General features: G+C 50.9%; 1 protein-coding gene across 9 annotated transcripts; it reads right to left on the bottom strand.

Moving 5' to 3' along the window:
• Positions 1-1,176: 1,176 nt before the first annotated feature.
• On the bottom strand, positions 1,177-16,587 carry LOC111142878 (poly(A) binding protein cytoplasmic 4). Of its 9 annotated transcripts, XM_022496264.1 has the most exons (17): positions 16,313-16,587; positions 15,453-16,095; positions 12,541-12,734; positions 11,668-11,783; positions 10,274-10,413; positions 9,831-9,925; positions 9,043-9,180; positions 8,347-8,442; positions 5,497-5,769; positions 5,096-5,183; positions 4,850-4,969; positions 4,266-4,352; positions 4,044-4,171; positions 3,045-3,138; positions 2,803-2,933; positions 2,488-2,590; positions 1,177-1,495 (listed from the first exon to the last, which is right to left on the bottom strand). In XM_022496264.1, exons 2-16 carry the CDS (start codon positions 15,643-15,645, stop codon positions 2,501-2,503), a joined length of 1,983 nt encoding a protein of 660 aa, XP_022351972.1. In that variant the 5' UTR covers positions 15,646-16,095; positions 16,313-16,587; the 3' UTR covers positions 1,177-1,495; positions 2,488-2,500. The 9 variants fall into 9 exon arrangements, 8 of the variants coding, with proteins under 8 accessions (XP_022351972.1, XP_022351974.1, XP_022351975.1 ...); XR_002640295.1 differs by lacking the exon at positions 16,313-16,587 and having other exon boundaries at positions 3,045-3,105; positions 4,139-4,171; positions 15,453-16,260; XM_022496266.1 differs by lacking the exon at positions 16,313-16,587 and having other exon boundaries at positions 5,111-5,183; positions 15,453-16,260.
• Positions 16,588-17,871: the final 1,284 nt, after the last annotated feature.

Genomic DNA, 17,871 nt, shown 5'->3' on the forward strand with positions numbered 1-17,871 from the left:
TTCATATTCTTTAGGTAAATACCCAATGGTGTTATTAGTGGACGGGTAATTTTTTTTTTTTTTAGTCACCTTCATACTGTTTTCCAGAGTGGCTGCACCAGATGGCATTACCACTCCCAGTGCACAAGGGTTCCTATTTCTCCAGGTCCTTGACACGTTTATGATTTCAGCCATTCTGACAGGTGTGTGGTATATTTGTTTTGATTTGCACTTCCCTGGCAAGCATCTTTCCATGTCTCTTGGCCATCTGTCCTTGGGGAAACATCTGTTCACGTCTGCTGTCATGTTTTAATTGGATTATTTGGTGTTCCTTCCCCCCACCCTTTTTTTTTTTTTTTTTTTTTTTTTTGAGTAGGCTCTATGCCCAACATGGGGCTCAAACTCACAACTCTGAGACTAAGATTTGCGTGCTCTACCAACTGAGCTAGCCAGGTGCCCGGAGTTGTAGTTCTTTATGTATTTTGGATCCTAACCCTTTATTGGAGGTCTACAAATATCTTCTCCCATTCAGTAGGTTGTCCCAGTTGTTTCCTTTGCTGTAAGTATTAAGTAAACCAGGCATTTAGTTACTTGAGACCAGACCTTAAAGAAAATGGGGAGCCTGCTGAGAGGGAAGAATATTCTAAGGAAAATGACCCCCTGGGTAAGGTCCCAAGTAAGGACAGTCTGCCACATTTCAAGGAAGGTAAGAAGTGTTCCTAGAGGACAGGGAGGGCAAGCAGACTGGTTGGCCTTGACCAGGTGAGGACTAAAGGCACCACCAAGTGCTTTGGACTCTAGCATTTGTTTACTGTTGCCACTCAGACCTAGTCCCGTGGCCAGAGGAAACCTTAGTTGCATGATCAACTGACTACAGAAGAGGGGGACCCACAAACGCCAGCTAACACAACCAAGGAGGGAGGGCCTGGGTTCTGCCTATCTCACCATACATCCTTTGGACATAAGCCAACCCCACCCTGAACCCAGTTCTCCTGTTAGACCCAAGGTCTGCTATGATCAGACTTCTACTTAAGTGGGGGTCCATTATGCAATGGGACAGTTCTGTGTACGCTGCTGTTCATAGCCATTAGGATACCCTATACAGAAATTCATTAGACTCTAAATATGTCCTAAAATTACTTCCAAGTGAAAACTGGGTTTAAAAGACTAAAACTGGTCAGAGTAAAACACGACAGGCAGTTTTATGGAGATTTTTTTCTTTATTGAGAAACTTAAGACTTGGGTACATCAAATAAAACCAATTTCTTGGGGGAAAAAAAATCAAAACCCACAATACAAAAAAAAAAAAAAGTTAACACTGTCTGGGCCACAGCAGAACCCAGAGAATATATTCTTTTAATTGAAAAATTCTAGGTGCTTCATAATTGACCTTTTGATACAAAATGACCTATTAAATTTCCCAATTTGTGGTTCTTGGTGTTGAGGTCCATAGGACATGCTAGAAATCTTCAAACCTTGAGCTGAATTCCAGGAGGGGTTATTTGGCTTTTGAATCCTGAAAGGCAAAGCACCAACACAGATTAAATGCATGATCAGAAAAACGAGAGTTGCACTGAAATCTCTGACTTATAAAAAGGTACTGCCGAGAGCAGTGCTTCTTGACTCTCAGGTGGGGCAGTTTTGCTGGGACTGTCCTGGGCACTGTGGGCACTGAGCAGTACCCCTAGCCTCTGCCCATGGGATGCCAGTGACACCTCTCCAGTTGTGACAACCAGAATAGGTCTCCATTGGCAAACGTCCTCTGAGGGGGCACTCCTGGCTGAGAACCCCTGCTCTGAGGCTAGCTAGGTACTGTAAAGCCCCACACCCTTCCAGGCCACCCTGTACTCAAAGCTACTGCTCTCTCGCTTAGAACCAAATGAAGAGTCCAGGCCCTTACCATGTGTCCTTTCCCTTGTCTCTGACTCTGGTTTATCTGGTTGCCTCCTTCCTGCATCAGGAGGAACCCGCTAGTCCTTGTCAGAGTTCCCAGCTAAGCCTCACTTACCCCCGCCCCTGCGGACAGGGCCACAGCCACCAGGGTCGGAGTGGAAAGAACACGCCCTGTAACTGGAGGCAGGAGTGTGTGTCTCCCCCACACACCGACACCAGGTCCCGAGCCCCTTGTGCTCCCAGAGCCACGCAGCAGCCGCACACACAGCTGCCCTCCCCAACCTCAAGGCAAACCAGGGAGATACGTTCACAGAAATGAGGCTGCGGGATCTGATTACGACAACACCTTGTGTATCTGTTGTTATTCTAAACCAAAAAGGTCATCCTTAAGAAAGAGCTAACCAGGGGCTCCTCATAAAGAAAACTGTTATTTGCTCCTTACAGTTTACAACCCGTTCTCTCTTCTCCAAATTAACTCTTCCAGATGACAGAGAGAATCCAGGTGACAGCCTGCCCAGGTTACCAGGTTACAAGGGCTCTCTATGCTGCCCTGAATCTTTTAGGAAGATATTTGTAAGTAAAGCCATTGCAGAAAACAAAAACAGCCAAACATACGGTTTCTCCTTGTCTAAGAGGTAGCAGCAGCAACAGCGCCCACCTTCTGGGCAGCTTCTTTCTTGGCGTGATGAGCCTGTAGAACCGCCACGGCTTCATCCACCTGTGAGGAATCTCTAGGCAGTTAGTGACACCTGCGGAGAGGCCCTTGGCCCCTCCCTGGCACGCAGGCCTGGCAGCAGTGTCTCCCGGTGAGGCCTGCTCTTCCTAATTCCACCCCCCCCACAGCAGCTCGCAAGTCACAGGCAAGGCGCGAGGAGAGGGTCAGGAGACGGCAGACCCGTGCGCTGCCGCAGGGTGTGGGGACCGGCTCACCTTGGAGCGGAGCGACTCGGGGGACTCCAGCATGTGCAGCAGCTCAGAGTTGTCGATCTCCAGCAGCATGCCCGTGATTTTCCCAGCCAGGTTTGAATGCATGGTTTGGATGAGTGGGAACAAACGTTCTCCTGGGGAAAGAGATCTAATCAAAGCCCAGGCCGACTCCCAGTGAACAGACACCGGCGTTTGGGTCAGTGCCGGGCTCCGGCCCCTCTTCCGCAAACACACGGACCACTCACCCAGCATCTGCTTTTGCTCTTGCGGGGGCGCTGCGGCCAGCATGGAGGCGGTCAGGGGCTCCTGGCCCTGCACGTGGACCGCAGGCTGCGGTGCCTGAGAACCAGGAGAGGCAGCAGGTCAGCATCAAGCCTGACGGTCCTGAGCCTGACCAGTCAGTCTGAAAGGCTACTGTGTGACAGAGATGGAGGTGGCGGTCCTTGCTGCCAAGGAACTAACAGCAGGCCTTGGGGATGAGGCAGTTACAGGAGCAACAGAGTTATAAGCCTGAACACAAAACCAACTACAATAAAAACCACGTGCTATTAAAAGGGACAGGAAGGGAGATAAACCTACAAGGCTCAGACCGTCAAATGATTCCATTTATAACTACATCCCCCATCACTTTATCATACCAAATGTTTTTATTTTATCAAATGCCCCAGGACTGTCAACATGCATTCTCAATGCCAGTCACGGGCCCGAAAGTAAGGCTCTGAAAGTAAAGACTATTTTACTGAAGCGAAGCTCTGAGGCATCTGCATTTAGACAGCAGGAAGCATGAGCAAGTCACTTAGGGGCCACAAGGCAGACTGTGGCTCCTCTACGCCAGTTACTTCTGGGCTCTGGGTCCAGTCCCCCACCCCAACTTAAGATCTCTAAAGCTGACTTCTCTTCTGTCAGATGAAGCTCTTTCCTGCCTTCACATCCCAGTTTTGCAGAATAGCGAAAGATCAACTCAGCCAGCAGACCCGAGCCACTCAGAGAGCTAAGCGAGCACACACACGTTGTAAAGAGGAGGGAGGAAACACCAGCTCTTTCTGCTGGGTAATTTCTGAGTAGACTACTGTGGGGAGGAATACTTCCCAGCCCCTTCTCTCCCAGGACAGAGAGCCCCTGACAGGCAGCGTCACCACAGGAAACAGCACCCTGACACGGAGCGGGCACTGAGTACCTGCGGGAGGCATCAAAGCCAGGCACCTTGTCAATCAAGCGCAAACATGCAGTTTGGCAGGCCTCACCTGCAGAGGCTGGATGGCGGGGTGAGGGCTGCGGACGCTGGAGGCGTATTTGTAAGGTGCGACAGCCCGCGGAGCAGCAGCAGCGACGGCAGCACGAGGTGCTAAGGTCTGCACAGCTGTGGGAACACCTTAGGAAAAGAACAAGCAAGATTAAAGCCCGTCAGTCTGGGCAAAGACCCGTCAAATCCCATCTTTCCCCCTTCTGTGTGCATCCAATACCACCTCCAGACTGGCAGCTGTCAGTCAGCCCTTGCTGGGCGGCGCCAGCCCCACCAAAGTCCATAGCCAAGCGGTCCGGGCACTCAGACCCTACAACAGACCAGCAAATGCACATCAGTGTCGGCAGCAGGTGTCCAACTGGCCACGTCCCACGGAAGGAGCCATTCCAAAGCCTGTTCACACAACACATCGCACACGGGACCACGACTGCTCCTTTCATGGAGCAGCCAACAGAGAACACACAACTCTCTCCACTTCTTGGAATACGGGACAGTCTGTAAAGAACAGTCTCCTTCAATCTCCCAACCCCACCCAAAAGAATAGGCTGCCTCTGCAGTCATCCAGCTAACAAGCTTCTATAATTAACCTCTCTCACATGAGTCACCAATGAGCAGCATTCTTGAAGTCACCGACACTCCTAGAACTCCCATTGTTTCTCTGTTCCTTACATACCAACCAGAGCGCACAGCTAAGATTACAGAACCAGAACTGGAACGTGGGCCCAACAAACTGACCAACCCTGGGCAGAGCCTAGTCACCTGACTCCCTCCTCCCCAGGCCACACTTCTCAAGGCCAGTTTGCTCACCGACTCTCTGAGCGGTAGTAGGGAGGCCGCGAGAGGCCGGAGCATTACCAGTTGGAGCCAGATGGCGAAGAGCGGGACGAGGCCCAGACTGGCGGATAGCACTTGGCATTCCTTGGAAGCCTGGTGAAGACAAAAATTGTGCATTGCTGATGAAGCATGTAGACCAGAACCCAGGCTGCGCCTCAGAGGGGGGCAAGGCAGGGAGGCATATCCTGGGTGATCAAATCACCGTTCCCCACTACCTACCTTGAGGTCTCCCACCTTGCTGCCAGCGGGGATTAGGCCTCATCTGTGCTAACTGGTTAGGTGTATAATACGGAGGTCTTCCCTGAGCCTGCAACAAAGAGCACCCAGGCCCTTTTACTTGAAGGACTTGAATCCACATGAGAGAAAAGTCTCATCTCCTCTCACTTCCAGGCCCAAGGCTAATTATTCAAGAAATTCTCGGCGTATTCAAAGGCCAGTTAATGGGGATTCTTTCATTCTAACTACTGCGTGAGAGACAGAATGAATCCATTTTCATTCATTTTCGTTTCACGCTGACCACCTGAACTCCAATATCCAAAACCCCTCTCCCCAACCACCACAGGCTGTGGAACAGCCACTGGGGAAAGGTTCCAAAGATCCATGAACACCAGCAGACCCACCTGTGGAACTGCTGGCACAAAGTAACCTCCAGCTGCCGGCTGGAACTGATTTAAGATGGCGTTGGCCGGGAGCGCTCGCATTCCAGCCACCCGCTGCATGTACTGGTTGGTCAGGTGAGCCTTTCTCTCTTCCTTCCTCTGGGCCAGAGCAACATATAGTGGCTTGGAGCCCACGATGCGTCCATTCATCTCAGTGACGGCTTTGGTCGCCTCTTCAGGAGATGAGAAGCAGACAAAGCCAAACCCTTTGCTTCTCCCATCCTCCAACATTACCTACAAAGGGATCAGCTACTTAAGGAAAAGGTGTTCTATGTTGGGGGACAGCTATTAAGAGCCATAAAACCTGGTTTCTACTCCAAGAGTTCCCAAGTCTAGGAGAAGAGTTCTAGCCTTGTCACGGGATGTACCCTGGACCAATTAAGTCACAGCCCCTAAGGACAGGACCTAGGCATTTTCTTTGTTATATCCCCAGGTGATCCTAATTTTCTAAACACTGTGATATGGCTAATGGTTAAAGCAGGAACCCAAAGATGTTTCCTGACACCTAGAAGCGCAGTAGCTACCTTTGGGTACCCACTAGAGATCTGGACAGTGTTAAGTTATTTACTTGTAGAACTCATCTGCCCAAGACCTTGGTGAACAAGACTTTGATCATCTCTTAGCAAGGTAAGGATATGCTTTTGAAATACCACATACACACAGGAGTTACAAAACCAATGACTGCCACCATTAATTTAATGGGAGTTAACAGCAGAAAGAAGACCAGCTAGAAAAGACAGCTGGATTCTAGTCCCAGTTCAGCAATTTCTAAGCTGTGCAATTTCTTTTAAAGATTTTTATTTATTTGAGATAGACAGAGCACAAATAGGGGGAGTGGCAGAGGGAGAAGCAGGTTCCCCAATGAGCCTGACAAGGGGCCTGATGCCAGGACCCCAGGATCATGACCTGAGCCAAAGACGTGCTCAACCAACTGAGCCACCCAGGCACCCCCCCACCCCAGAAATCTTGTTTATTTATTTATATGTATTTTTGAGAGAGAGAGAGAGAGAGCGCGCGCACGCACGCGTGCACAAACATGTATGCGTACATGGGAGCAGGGGTGGAGGGTGGGCAGAGGGAGAGGATGGAGGGAGGGAGAGTGCACATGAGCAGAAGAGCAGCAGGCTCCCTCCTGAGCAGGGAGCCTAATCGGGGCTTGATCCCAGCACCCTGGGATCATCACAAGCTGAAGGCAGATGCTTAAATGACTGAGCCACCCAGGCACCCCGGAGGGATAGAAGGTTTAAAGCAGGATTCACACTCAGCAGAGCCCAGATGTGGGGCTTAATCTCGGGACCCTGCGATCATGACCTGAGCTGAAATCAAGAATCAGATTTTTAACTGACTGAGCCACCTAGGCTAGGTTGCCCTTAAGCTATGTGAAACGCTTACCCTCTCTGAAGCTCAATGCCCACCAGACCCCCTACGGCCAAATGCCACCAAGCCAAGGTCTACCTGTTCAGGCCGTCTCTCCCCACATACAGCCAGTCATTCACAGATGGTTCTTCTCCTCACCTGAAAAGGTCACTTACAGCTTACCCCTGGCCTACATCCTCAGAAACACTGACAGCAACAGGTCAATGTGTACTCAGCAACATTTTGTGTCTTAGCTTGCTCCTGGACAGCCCTCCGGAGGTGGAGGACATGAAAATAAGGATGTGTACCAACTCAATGGACCCCATCAAAGAGATAGGCCAGGACGGTGTCTGAAAACATGACACCCTGATCTTGAAAATGGTGCCTGTGAAACCTGCCAAGACACAGTTCTTTTATTCTCTTCCTACAAATGCCAACTCGAGCTCTGTGCTGATAAGCAAGGAGAGACCACCATACCTCACACTGATGAAGGCCAGTCAAGGAGGTGATAAGAGGGAAGGGGCACGGCAACAAGGAACCCTGACGGGGTGGGCCCTGATCAACTCCCTGCGGACAACTGACATTCCTCTGATGACGCTCCCAGGTTGTGCGGGACTTAAAGCTAAGGGCCAAGGCAGGGTCACCACATCTTTCCCAGCCCACTGGGCCTCTGTTCTCATCCCCAAGAGGACTCTGACGTGTGCTGCACCTCCGCGGAGCATCAGTGTCTGCATCAGGCTATGACTCCAAACTCTCACACGCCATCAATGGCCATGACGCCCCCCCGTGGACCAAGGCCGTGCACGCACCACCCTCACATAACCCACGTTCTCCTGTCCCCGGACTCCGCGTCCTCATCTTTAGGAGGGAATTCACACGCACTCGCCCTGCTGCATCAGCTTACGGGATAATCAAAGAAAACCAAGGAAACGATGCACACTGCAAACAGTGAAAGAGCCACCTTTCCACTCCCGTCCTCCACCTTTAGCTTTGTACGGCCAGGCCAGAAGTCCCAACCCCAGTTCCCAAGTCCTCAAAATACACTTGTTCAAGGATGAAGTGTGGCAGAGTCGTAGAGACAGGCCCCAAGACAAATGGAAAACAACCTGTCTGGATTTCCTCTGCTCATACTGTCGCACCATCTGTCCCCACGCCAGCACAGAGCAGCAAAGAATGGGAAAGATTCAGGTGCTTGGTAGTCAAGATGGGGGACTGCTCAGGTGACCTCCACACCTCAGTGTCTGGGAGGCTGTGCCACATACACGTAATGAAATGTCTTCTCCAGAGCATATACTCAGACGCGTAACTGAACGCCAGGAGGGACTAGCTAGATTAGCATATCTATTCTCAGAAATGAACACAAGTTAGAGTCCACTCCTTCAATGAAACAAATGCCAATAAACCTCTAAAAAATTGCAATTTCTACTTTCGATCCCAAATCTCAGTATAAAATACCTTAGCACTGGTGATTGATCCAAAAGGAGAAAACTCTTTCCTTAACTTCTCATCATCAATGGTATCATCCAAGTTCTTAATGTAGAGATTCACCCCCTGAAGCAGAAGGATCACTGTTAATGCACATCCGTACCCCCACAGATCCCCTAAGACACTGGTTCTCAAAATTTGGTCCTAGACCCCCTTCTTGGGTACTTCCTAGAAATCCAAATTCTTGGTCCCAAACCCCAATCCACTGAATCAAAAATTCTGGGGTTCTGAAAGCCATGTTTTCACCAGCCCTGCGGGGGGATCTGATGCAGGCTCAGGGTTGAGATTCCCGCCGAGGACTCTGACGGGACCCCCAGTATGGGCCTGGCTTTCTGCACAGCTGCTCTGGCCGGCCGCTGGCACCAGCGGGGCTCCTGCCCCCACTCAAACAAAGGGTGAGCACTCAAGTACAAAGAAGCCATACCAGTAAGAACAGACTGAGGCTTCCGGAATGAGTCCCTAAATGAATAAATCAATCTTCCGCCCTGTTCTAGGATCACCACTGTTCTGGTAGGTATTTCCTTAAACACCTGAGGATCTTGGGAGAAAGGAAAGGAAGAGGCAGATTCCCAGTCCCCAAAAAGAAAGCCTGCTTAACCTAAGGATGCTCTTGCCAGTTCCACAGTAAAACCCTGGCTAGGAGGCTGTGCTAAGACCACCTCTCACCTGATACCGACTAATTCTCTCTTGTTTTAGCTGCTCAAATTTCCGCTTTAACTCGGCCTGCCGTTCCACTTTCTTCTGTGCACGGCCTACAAAAATCACTTTCCCACTGATTTCTTTTCCATTCATCTCTTCCACGGCCTGAAGAGGAAACAGGTCTTAAATCAAAATGCAGAGGCAGGGGCCTTGCTCTGGAGGCCTGAAAGTCCCACCAAATATTGGGAGAAGGAAATCTTTCCTATAGGAGTTAAGAACTAATCTCATTTCATCTGAAGGCAGCTAAGCAAATCCAAACTTCCTCATGAGTAAAACGGGGTTACTACTTAAATGGGTTATTGGTCCAGATGATACAGAAAAAAATGGTAGTTTATAAAACAAGCACGGCAGACACAAGCCGAGGCTGCTAATCTGGGTGTCAAGGAGTCTCTCACGTTCTCGTGGGAAGAGAGTGGCGCATGCTGAGCGCCCAGCATCACGCATTCCCCACAAGCAGCCGCTACGGTCAGTAAGTCCACCACTCCTAGGGCCCAAGTCCCCTCAGTAGGAAGGGGAGCAAACACCCATCCTATTCCTTCAACCTACAGAGGTGAACACTGAGGTGACAGGTAGGTGCCAAGTGCTCTGAGAACAGGTGAATGATGGGTTACCCCATGAAGTCCCCTCAGGCCAGTGACTACATCACTACGATACTCGGGCAATGGCAGCCCTGCTCCACTATGTGCCAGCCAGGTCCTGCCCATAATCGGGGGCTACTTCTGCAAATGTTTCCCGGACCCTCATGGGACTCTCACCTTATTGGCATCCTCGTGTTTTTCGTAACTCACAAAGCCAAAGCCTTTGGATTTCCCACTGGGATCTCTCATCACCTTGACACTTAGGGTCTTACCTATTACCAAAGGACAGAACTATTAGTAACACCATCTCTATTACAGCTCAAGGAGAGGCGGCTTCTCTAGGAGCCCAAATGAAGCCAACTCTCACTGAAGCCAGATGAGCTCTAGAAAGAGGCCCAGGCCTAGCCTTCTACTTCTGGCCAAGCTACTGAGATGGCCCTGGGGCTGGGACGAGGGAGGATGAAGCCAAGAGTCTACTCCTATCTACTCTGTGACCCTGTCAAGCAAGGTAGTTAACTTCTGGGCCGGGGCACCATCATTTCTTAAGCAACTAAGGTACAGGAGCTCTACATCTGGCGGACTGTGGAAGGGGGCACGCGGGGCGAAGAAGCCCAACTTACCGAACTGGCTAAACAGCTCCTTCAGACTCTCATCATCCACCTCTTCCCCAAAGTTTTTGATATAAACATTGGTGAACTCCTTGGCTTTGGCTCCAAGCTCAGCTTCCCGCTCTTTTCGAGACTTGAATCTGCCCACAAACCTAAAAAGAGACCATGGAAAACAGTGAACACCCAGAGGAACAAATCATCATTTCCAGGGGCCCAAAGGAACACAGGTTAAAGGCTGACAGGAGAGGTTAAATAAAACACACGAGTCCCCAACCAACCACCAAGACAGCAAGCTCAGAGACGCCCCGACTTCCCAGCAGAAAGAGAGAGGCGGGACTGTCCTGCAAGGACCAGCCCCAGGACTCCTGGCTCAGACCAGGGCTACTCCTACCACATCACACTGCCTTCGTGAAGAAACCTGATGACCACGTTTTTAAAACATTCATTTCTGTGCATCTATGTAAATGCATAGAAAAGGTCTGGAAGGATACAAACCAAACTGTTAACAGGGGTTAGTGCTAGGGGCGAGATTGCTAAAGTGAACTGTGAGGTAGCCTTTGCTTTTGCACTGGACTCATTTCCGTGTTGGCACATGCGGGGGAATGTATCCATACACTGAAAATCTTTCGATCTCTTTCTAGTGATACCACTGGCCACAAACACGTTATCAAGAAAATTCATCCCCTGGTCTGCTGAACATAAAAGGCGCCCCACAAAGAACAGAGATGATTTTTGTTTGCCATAGCCAAGACTTATTGTCCCCTCTCTCCCTGCATGGCTTAGCGAAGACCTCCCCACCTCCCTATTCTGCATAACCACACCAAAGCGACAAGGTCTATAATGAACAGTGTCTTCTACCATCAGCTGAGATTTTTCATTATAACCGAATTAAGTATTACTGTGGAGCCAGCCTTGTATGAGAAGGCCACTGAGTCATAAGTTAGCCAAGTGGAGATCTGGGAACAATTTGGCATCAACCCCTAGCAAATGACCCCATGGACAGACCAGAGTCACAGGAAGGCCAAGGTCACATGGCTAGTACGCAGCTCCTGGTCAGTCCAGGGCCCTCTCCACTCTGCCGCTGGCCAAGACCCCTGCTCAGAAAGGGCTCAGAGCTGCCTTCCAGCAAGCCCCAGTTGCCGGTGCTCACAAAACCCACGGACAGATGATGCTTTTAAGGGAGAGGCGGCAGGCAGGCCATGGCTTGGGCAGGAAGCCCACCTTGGCGAGTCAAAAGGGCCGCCACGGCTCGGGCAGGGAGACTCACCAGCCCTGGAGTGGAGAGGTAGGAGCAGGCCACACTTGGGCCGAGAGAACCAGTAGCCGCCTTGTGTGTGCCAGTTAATACCGAGGTGGGGCCGCGGCTGGCTCATGCGATGGCTGTTGCTCCGGACTGGGACACTCACACTTTGCGGTCATTGAGGAGCATGCCGTTCATCTTCTCGATGGCCTTGTCAGCAGCCTCTTGCGTCTCGAAGTGGACAAAGGCATAACCCTTAGAGCCGTTCTCATCACACACCACCTGCCAGAGACAAGGCAGACCACTGTGGCACCACTGGCACCCCCAAAGATCTGAGAACCACATGGTCTTGTGCTCAGAGTTCCCGGGATCTGAGAGGCCGGTGGCCCATCTGCGGTCCAAAGACAGAAGACTACAGCACACAGTCAGGTTCCCCTAACATGAGCATCCCACCAGGCACCTTAGTGATGTTCTGTGTACAAATGGCAGCCACCATTAGGCTGCTTCTATTCCGAGTTTTATTTCACTAAAAGACCTTGAGACTGGGTGCGAAAGCCCCGTGCTGCGGAAAAAGTGACCAGTTTCCATGCCCACAATAGAATTTCAGTCTAGTGCAGAGTCAGACACATAAACAACCACCACACCAGTTGTACAAAATTCTCCACACAAACAGATGCAGAGAAGGAAGAGGATGATTTTACGCTTCTGAAATGACTAAGTACAGCTGCCTGGAGACCCGAGCCCCTGCTCTACCCCCCCCACCCCACGAAAAGAGAAACCCTTTGATGCCCTCCAAAGGTAGGAAACAGGAAGGATATTTTAGACAGAAGAGAGAATAAACAAAGACACAAAGCACCTGCTGGTCGCACTGGGTTGTGGCACAAGATTACCTACAGGGAACTTGTAGGCTGCAGAGCCATTTCCAGCATTTCGAAAATGACCATATCCTGTCGCCCAATTCCAAGGCTGTTCCCCCTTTAGTATTTCTCTTGTTCTCGTGAGTCAGTAATTACTCTGAAGTCATTTAATCAGTGCTTACCTTGCAAGACAGAATGTTTCCAAAAGCAGAAAAAGTATCATAAAGTGCCTTGTTATCTATAGATTTGTCCAGATTCTTGATGAAGACATTTCCCACACCAGATTTTCTCAAAGAGGGATCCCTCTGAGACCACATGATACGGATTGGCTTTCCCTTAATCACATCAAAGTTCATGGTATCCAAGGCCCGCTCGGCTGGAAGAGAGAAACACATTTCAGTCAAGGAAATAAAATGTTACCTCGTGTAGATGACTGCCACCATCCCAGGAACAGATGACTCTAGGACTTTTCAGGTAATCACTCGGACAAAAGGCAACTCTATTAAAATAAAAGGGCATCCAATCCCTCTAGCCTGTGTTGCTCCTGAGGGCAGCCTTCAGGCCAGTTGCTCCGCTTCCTGGCAAAAGTCTCCAGCCCTCTGGGTTGTACCCTTGCTGGGTAAGGGGGTCAGGCAAGATCATCTAACTGGCCTTCTGGCCCCAAGATCAAGTCATAATACTGCACATTTGACTAAGTGGTATCAGTTATAAACTTAGCTGCCTACCACCCATGGTGACCCAGGTGAGACAGGTGATACTATCTACTTCATAAAACAAGCAAACTTATGTCCGGGATTGGCTAAGCCACGCAGCTAACTACTAACAAACTAATACCAGACTTTGATTATTTTTCAGTAAGGTATTACATCAAATTACCAACTAGCTGTCATTTTGTCTACGATCCATCTACGAGACAAATAACAGAACAAAATCTAGGAGTGACTGGGGAGAATGTGCTATCCCTGAATTCAGCTCAGTTTCTTGTATTTTCAATTTCTGAAAACAGAAATTGATTCAAAAACCTCGAAATGATAGATACTAGTGGTCACACATGGAAACAGTCTTTTTATGATCCAGACGATAAGGATGAAGCCGCATCTTTCTAAGCAGGCAACGCAGCAGGCTCCACACTTTATGGCTTCCAGGCCCTCTCAAGTCTTAGTCTGAGCGCTTTGGAATTCTAGAACTTCAAATGCCCTGCGGCTCAACCAAGTTCTCCATCCAGCGCCTAGGGACACTTCCCTAGCTTCCCAACAAATCCATGTGTGTACCAGAGACCACTTAAAGGACCAGAACTAAAACGGACCATCACCTGTCAGGAGGAACCCTTCTCTTATTGGAAGTAACAGGATCCCAGAGCTGGTAGCACTTTTCCTGATTTAACGCAATGAAACGCCCCAGAATCTCTGGGGTTGAGGGGGGTGTCGGAGGGGGATTCTCCTGTCTCAAGGTACCACCTAAGACAGAACACAAAATTCCCTAACTCTGCCTCCCCACAAGCCCAAATGTCCAGTCAGTGGAGGGAGTATCTCCTTTTCATTCCTCTCCAACCACCTTTCCCACCTTCTCAGGTGGACTGGTTGAGTGTGGGAGGGAAGGTCACAGAAAGCAGAGACTGGGGCAGGTCCAACTCAGGAAAAGTCCAGGCACAGAAGCGGTCATTTGTGAGGATTACCTGGGACCCCAGGGTCTCAATGATTAGCAGCGAAGGAGCCATTTCAACACAGCTCCCGGTGTCTTTCCAGATAGCGCTGGAGAAGACAAGTCGGCTTAGCCTAACAAATCTGGCCGCACTTATTTATAGCAGGGAGAGGACCTGCAGAGGCATGTGCTGGCAGATGCACTGACCAGTGGCTTCTGCTACTATCACCAAGTGACAGGACTTTTGATCAGAAAGTGTTAAAGAGGCAGGCAACAGCCAATGTACCCACTACTTGCTCCCAAAGGCCACACTTGGCCACCTCTATGCCCTCTGGTCAGACACAGCTCAGCACACACAGGGAGTTAAGGGTAGCAGCGCCTCTCATCTCTCAACAAGTCTGATTCTCTGGTCTCAGCTGCAGCCTGGGCAAGTGACATTCTCTGTGCTTCACGGACAGCGAACAAAGTGTGGACAAAAATAGGGACGCAGAAATCCTTTGCCATAGAATGGCTTGTTTCTCCCAGTAATGGTCTCTACAGTTGTTCCCTTTTAATCTGAAGTCACGTGCGGCCCCTGATTAGGTTTCCTCTGGCCTCGCTCCGGCCACGCCTGCAGCATACCTCTCCACTGTTCCAAGCAAGGGCCCGGGTCTGGGCCTGGGCTGGCGGGCCGGCGCTGGCACTCCCAGCGGAGCCTCCAACCTTCTGCAGTTCCTTTTCCCTCTCAGGAGTCCCCATTTTCTTCAGATGGGATGAAGGAGAAGGGTTTTGACAAAGATGAAGCTTTCACAGGCGAGGCCATCATCTCCACCAGACCAGTCAATTTCCCCACAGTGTTTCCCCAGACTACCTGGATACCCCTTCTCCACCACCCAGGGCTTCGTCCAGGGAATAGAGTCGTCCTCCACCCCAGGACCAAAGCCACGGACCCAGGAGCTGGCCTGGCACATGTCATGCGCAGGGCGCCATCGTGAGCCCCTGCTCCAGTAAAACGAACAGAATTGTTCCCACCACCTCCCACCTGCCCTGAAAGACCCCTTATTCATACAAAAGCAAAGAGACTCAGTCCAGGGTAAAGATAGGGATGGGAGCAACAGCTTTAGAATCTACAATTTCTACAAGAATTGTGTTTCAATTGTTCCGCCTTTTTGGCAGGCCCGTGAGGAGCATGAATCCAGGCTCAGTGACCAGACAAGGGTCCCACTTAAAGCAGGACCACATACATGGAGTGACAGGGACTTTCTCCAAATCCCATTGTACAGTCTCCTCGGGTTCCAGCCCCACCGCCACCACTGATTATGCCCAAGGTCACCCAGTTAGCAAGCAGTGGAAGCAAGACTGAAACTCCGGTCACCTGACGCCAGGAGCTTCATTCTCAACCCCTGCATCGGGCAGACTCCGAGGGTCCCCCGCCTAGGATGCCACGAAACTGGGGATATAAGCGTCTACTCACCGTCAGCCGGCTGCTGGAAGTTGACGTAGGCATAACCCAGGGAGCGGCGGGTGATCATGTCGCGGCAGACCCGGATGGACAGCACAGGCCCCGCAGGACTGAACTTTTCATACAGCATGGCTTCGGTGACGTCCGAGTGCAGGTCACCCACGTAGAGGGAGGCCATGGGGTAGCTGCTGGCCGCAGCGTTCATCTCCCCAGCCCCCACCACCCCGAGCCCCGCCAGGAGAACTTCTTATAGGGACCACACAGGACAAAAGGGGCTCTTCTCGGAGCCGTGGCCCGCGCCGCGGCTCACAGGTGGCAGAGCGAAGCTAAACAGACGCCGGAGCAGGCTCGGAGAAACGGGGGACCGGAAGGAGGAGTTCGGGGACAGCTCGTTCGAGATTGCAAAACCACAGACAAAAGGCTCTCAAAAACAATATGGCCCTCCCTGGGAGTCTGTAATTTTGCAGCTGTCCTGGTCTGAAGCTCCAAATTTCGAAAGAGGAGGGAAAAAAATAACGTACTAAAACGGGGACTCCCCTCCGAATTATAAAAATTCTCCAAGAGGCAACCGAAGGGTGCCCACGGCGGCCTCCGGGACACGCGTTTCTCTATAAATATAGGCCTCGGGCTCCCGGCGGTTTAAGATTACAGCAGCCTGGGGAAGAGGGAAACCAAATCTTGGTCGGCGCCGACTCGGCAAGCCCCGGGGGCCGGGCGCGCAGCCTCCTCCCACGCCGGGCCGGCGAAGGGCAGCGCGGACACGTGGTGCGCCCGGGGCCGACGCGCTGGGGGCGAGGGCGGCGGGCGCGGGGCTGCCACGCGGCGCGGGGGCGGCCGGAGCGGAGGCGCGTGGACGCGGGCGGGCGGCTCACCAAGGGACCGACGGACGCCAAGGTGCGGCGGCGGGCGCGGGCAGGCCGGAAGCGTGCAGAAGTGACTTCCCCGCGGGCTCTCCGAGAAGGATGCGCTTTTCTCTTTCTCTTTTTTTTTTTTTAGGTTTTAAAGCATTTTCGGGTTTTTTTTTATCTTTTCTTGTTTTTTCCTTCAGGCTGCTAAGGCCCGAAGGCGGCGGAGGCTGCGGCGACCCGGGGCGGAGAGAGGCGGCCGGGGGAGCCACCGCTCCATTTATACCCGCCCGCCCCGGGCGCTGCTGGTCGAAGGGCGCCTCGCGACCTGGGCGCAGTCGTGCCCGCCCACTCGGCCCGGGGGCCCGAGGCGGGGCGGCCACGCGAGAGCGACCCGGCGCGGTCTCGCGGCGCTACAGCGACCCCTGGTGTGCGGAGGACCGCTCCGCTGGGGTCTCCTCGGGACCCAGGGGCCGCCTTCCAGCCGGGTAGACCGCACACCGCCGGGCCCTCCGGGAATAGAACACCTGTAACCCACCCACAGGCGCAACGTTTATAATCCACGTGTTGCTTATTGTAAAATAAAGATGACATGAAATAGTTACGATATAATAAGTGGTTCAGCATGTAAATGTTTGGGCCCAAATATGGAAGACGTTCTGAAGTTTTCAGAGTAATAGGACGCAGAGGTAGTTACCCAGACCCCGACAGCCACATCTGCGGGAGTATCCATGGGTGATGGGGTTAAATGTCGGTAAAGCCTCCAAAGAACAAAATACAACCATCCCCCACTACATGGTAGTCAGTTGACATTTAAGGAAGCAAAAATATTTCTGATAAGGGAGGAGAAGAGGATAGATGACAGAGATGAAGGGGATTAAGAAGTACAATACTCCAGTTGTGAAATAAATTACAGGGATGAAAAGTACAACATAGGAAATACAGTCAAGAGTATTGTAATAACGGGGCGCCTGGGTGGCTCAGTTGCTTAAGCGTCTGCCTTCTGCTCAGGTCATGATCCCAGAGTACTGGGATCGAGCCCCACATCCGGCTTCTCCCTCTGCTTGCAGCTCCCCCTGCTTGTGCTCTCTTTCTCTCGCTCTCTCTGACAAATAAATAAGTAGAATCTTAAAAAAAAAAAAAAAAGAATATTGTCATAACTTTGTGCAGCGACAGAGAGTAACTACGCTTTCTGTGGTGAGCATTTCCTAACTGTTGAACTGGTATCTTGTATACCTGAAACTAATATTATATGTCAACTACACTTCAGTAAAAATTTTAAAAATAAAAAATAAGTTAAAAATACTTTGTTTCTACATAAAAAGGAGTCAGTGTAGGCTACATCAGTTAGAAACTTTTTTTTACCTACATGAGGTTCTAAGACATTATTTGAAAGTCATGTGGTATGTGGGACAAGTCTACATTACGTGGGACTGTCTCAATGTGTTGCAAGATCTACAGCATCCCTTCTTCCATAAATGCCAGGAACCACCCTCCTTATCATCATGACAAAGGAATTCAGAAATTACCAGAAGGACACAGACACTCCCATTGAAAACCACTGATTTGAGTAGGGGAATGAAGAA

Source organism: Enhydra lutris, unplaced genomic scaffold, assembly GCF_002288905.1.
Source record: "Enhydra lutris kenyoni isolate GAN:26980312 unplaced genomic scaffold, ASM228890v2 scaffoldscaffold9, whole genome shotgun sequence".
NCBI lineage: Eukaryota > Metazoa > Chordata > Mammalia > Carnivora > Mustelidae > Enhydra > Enhydra lutris.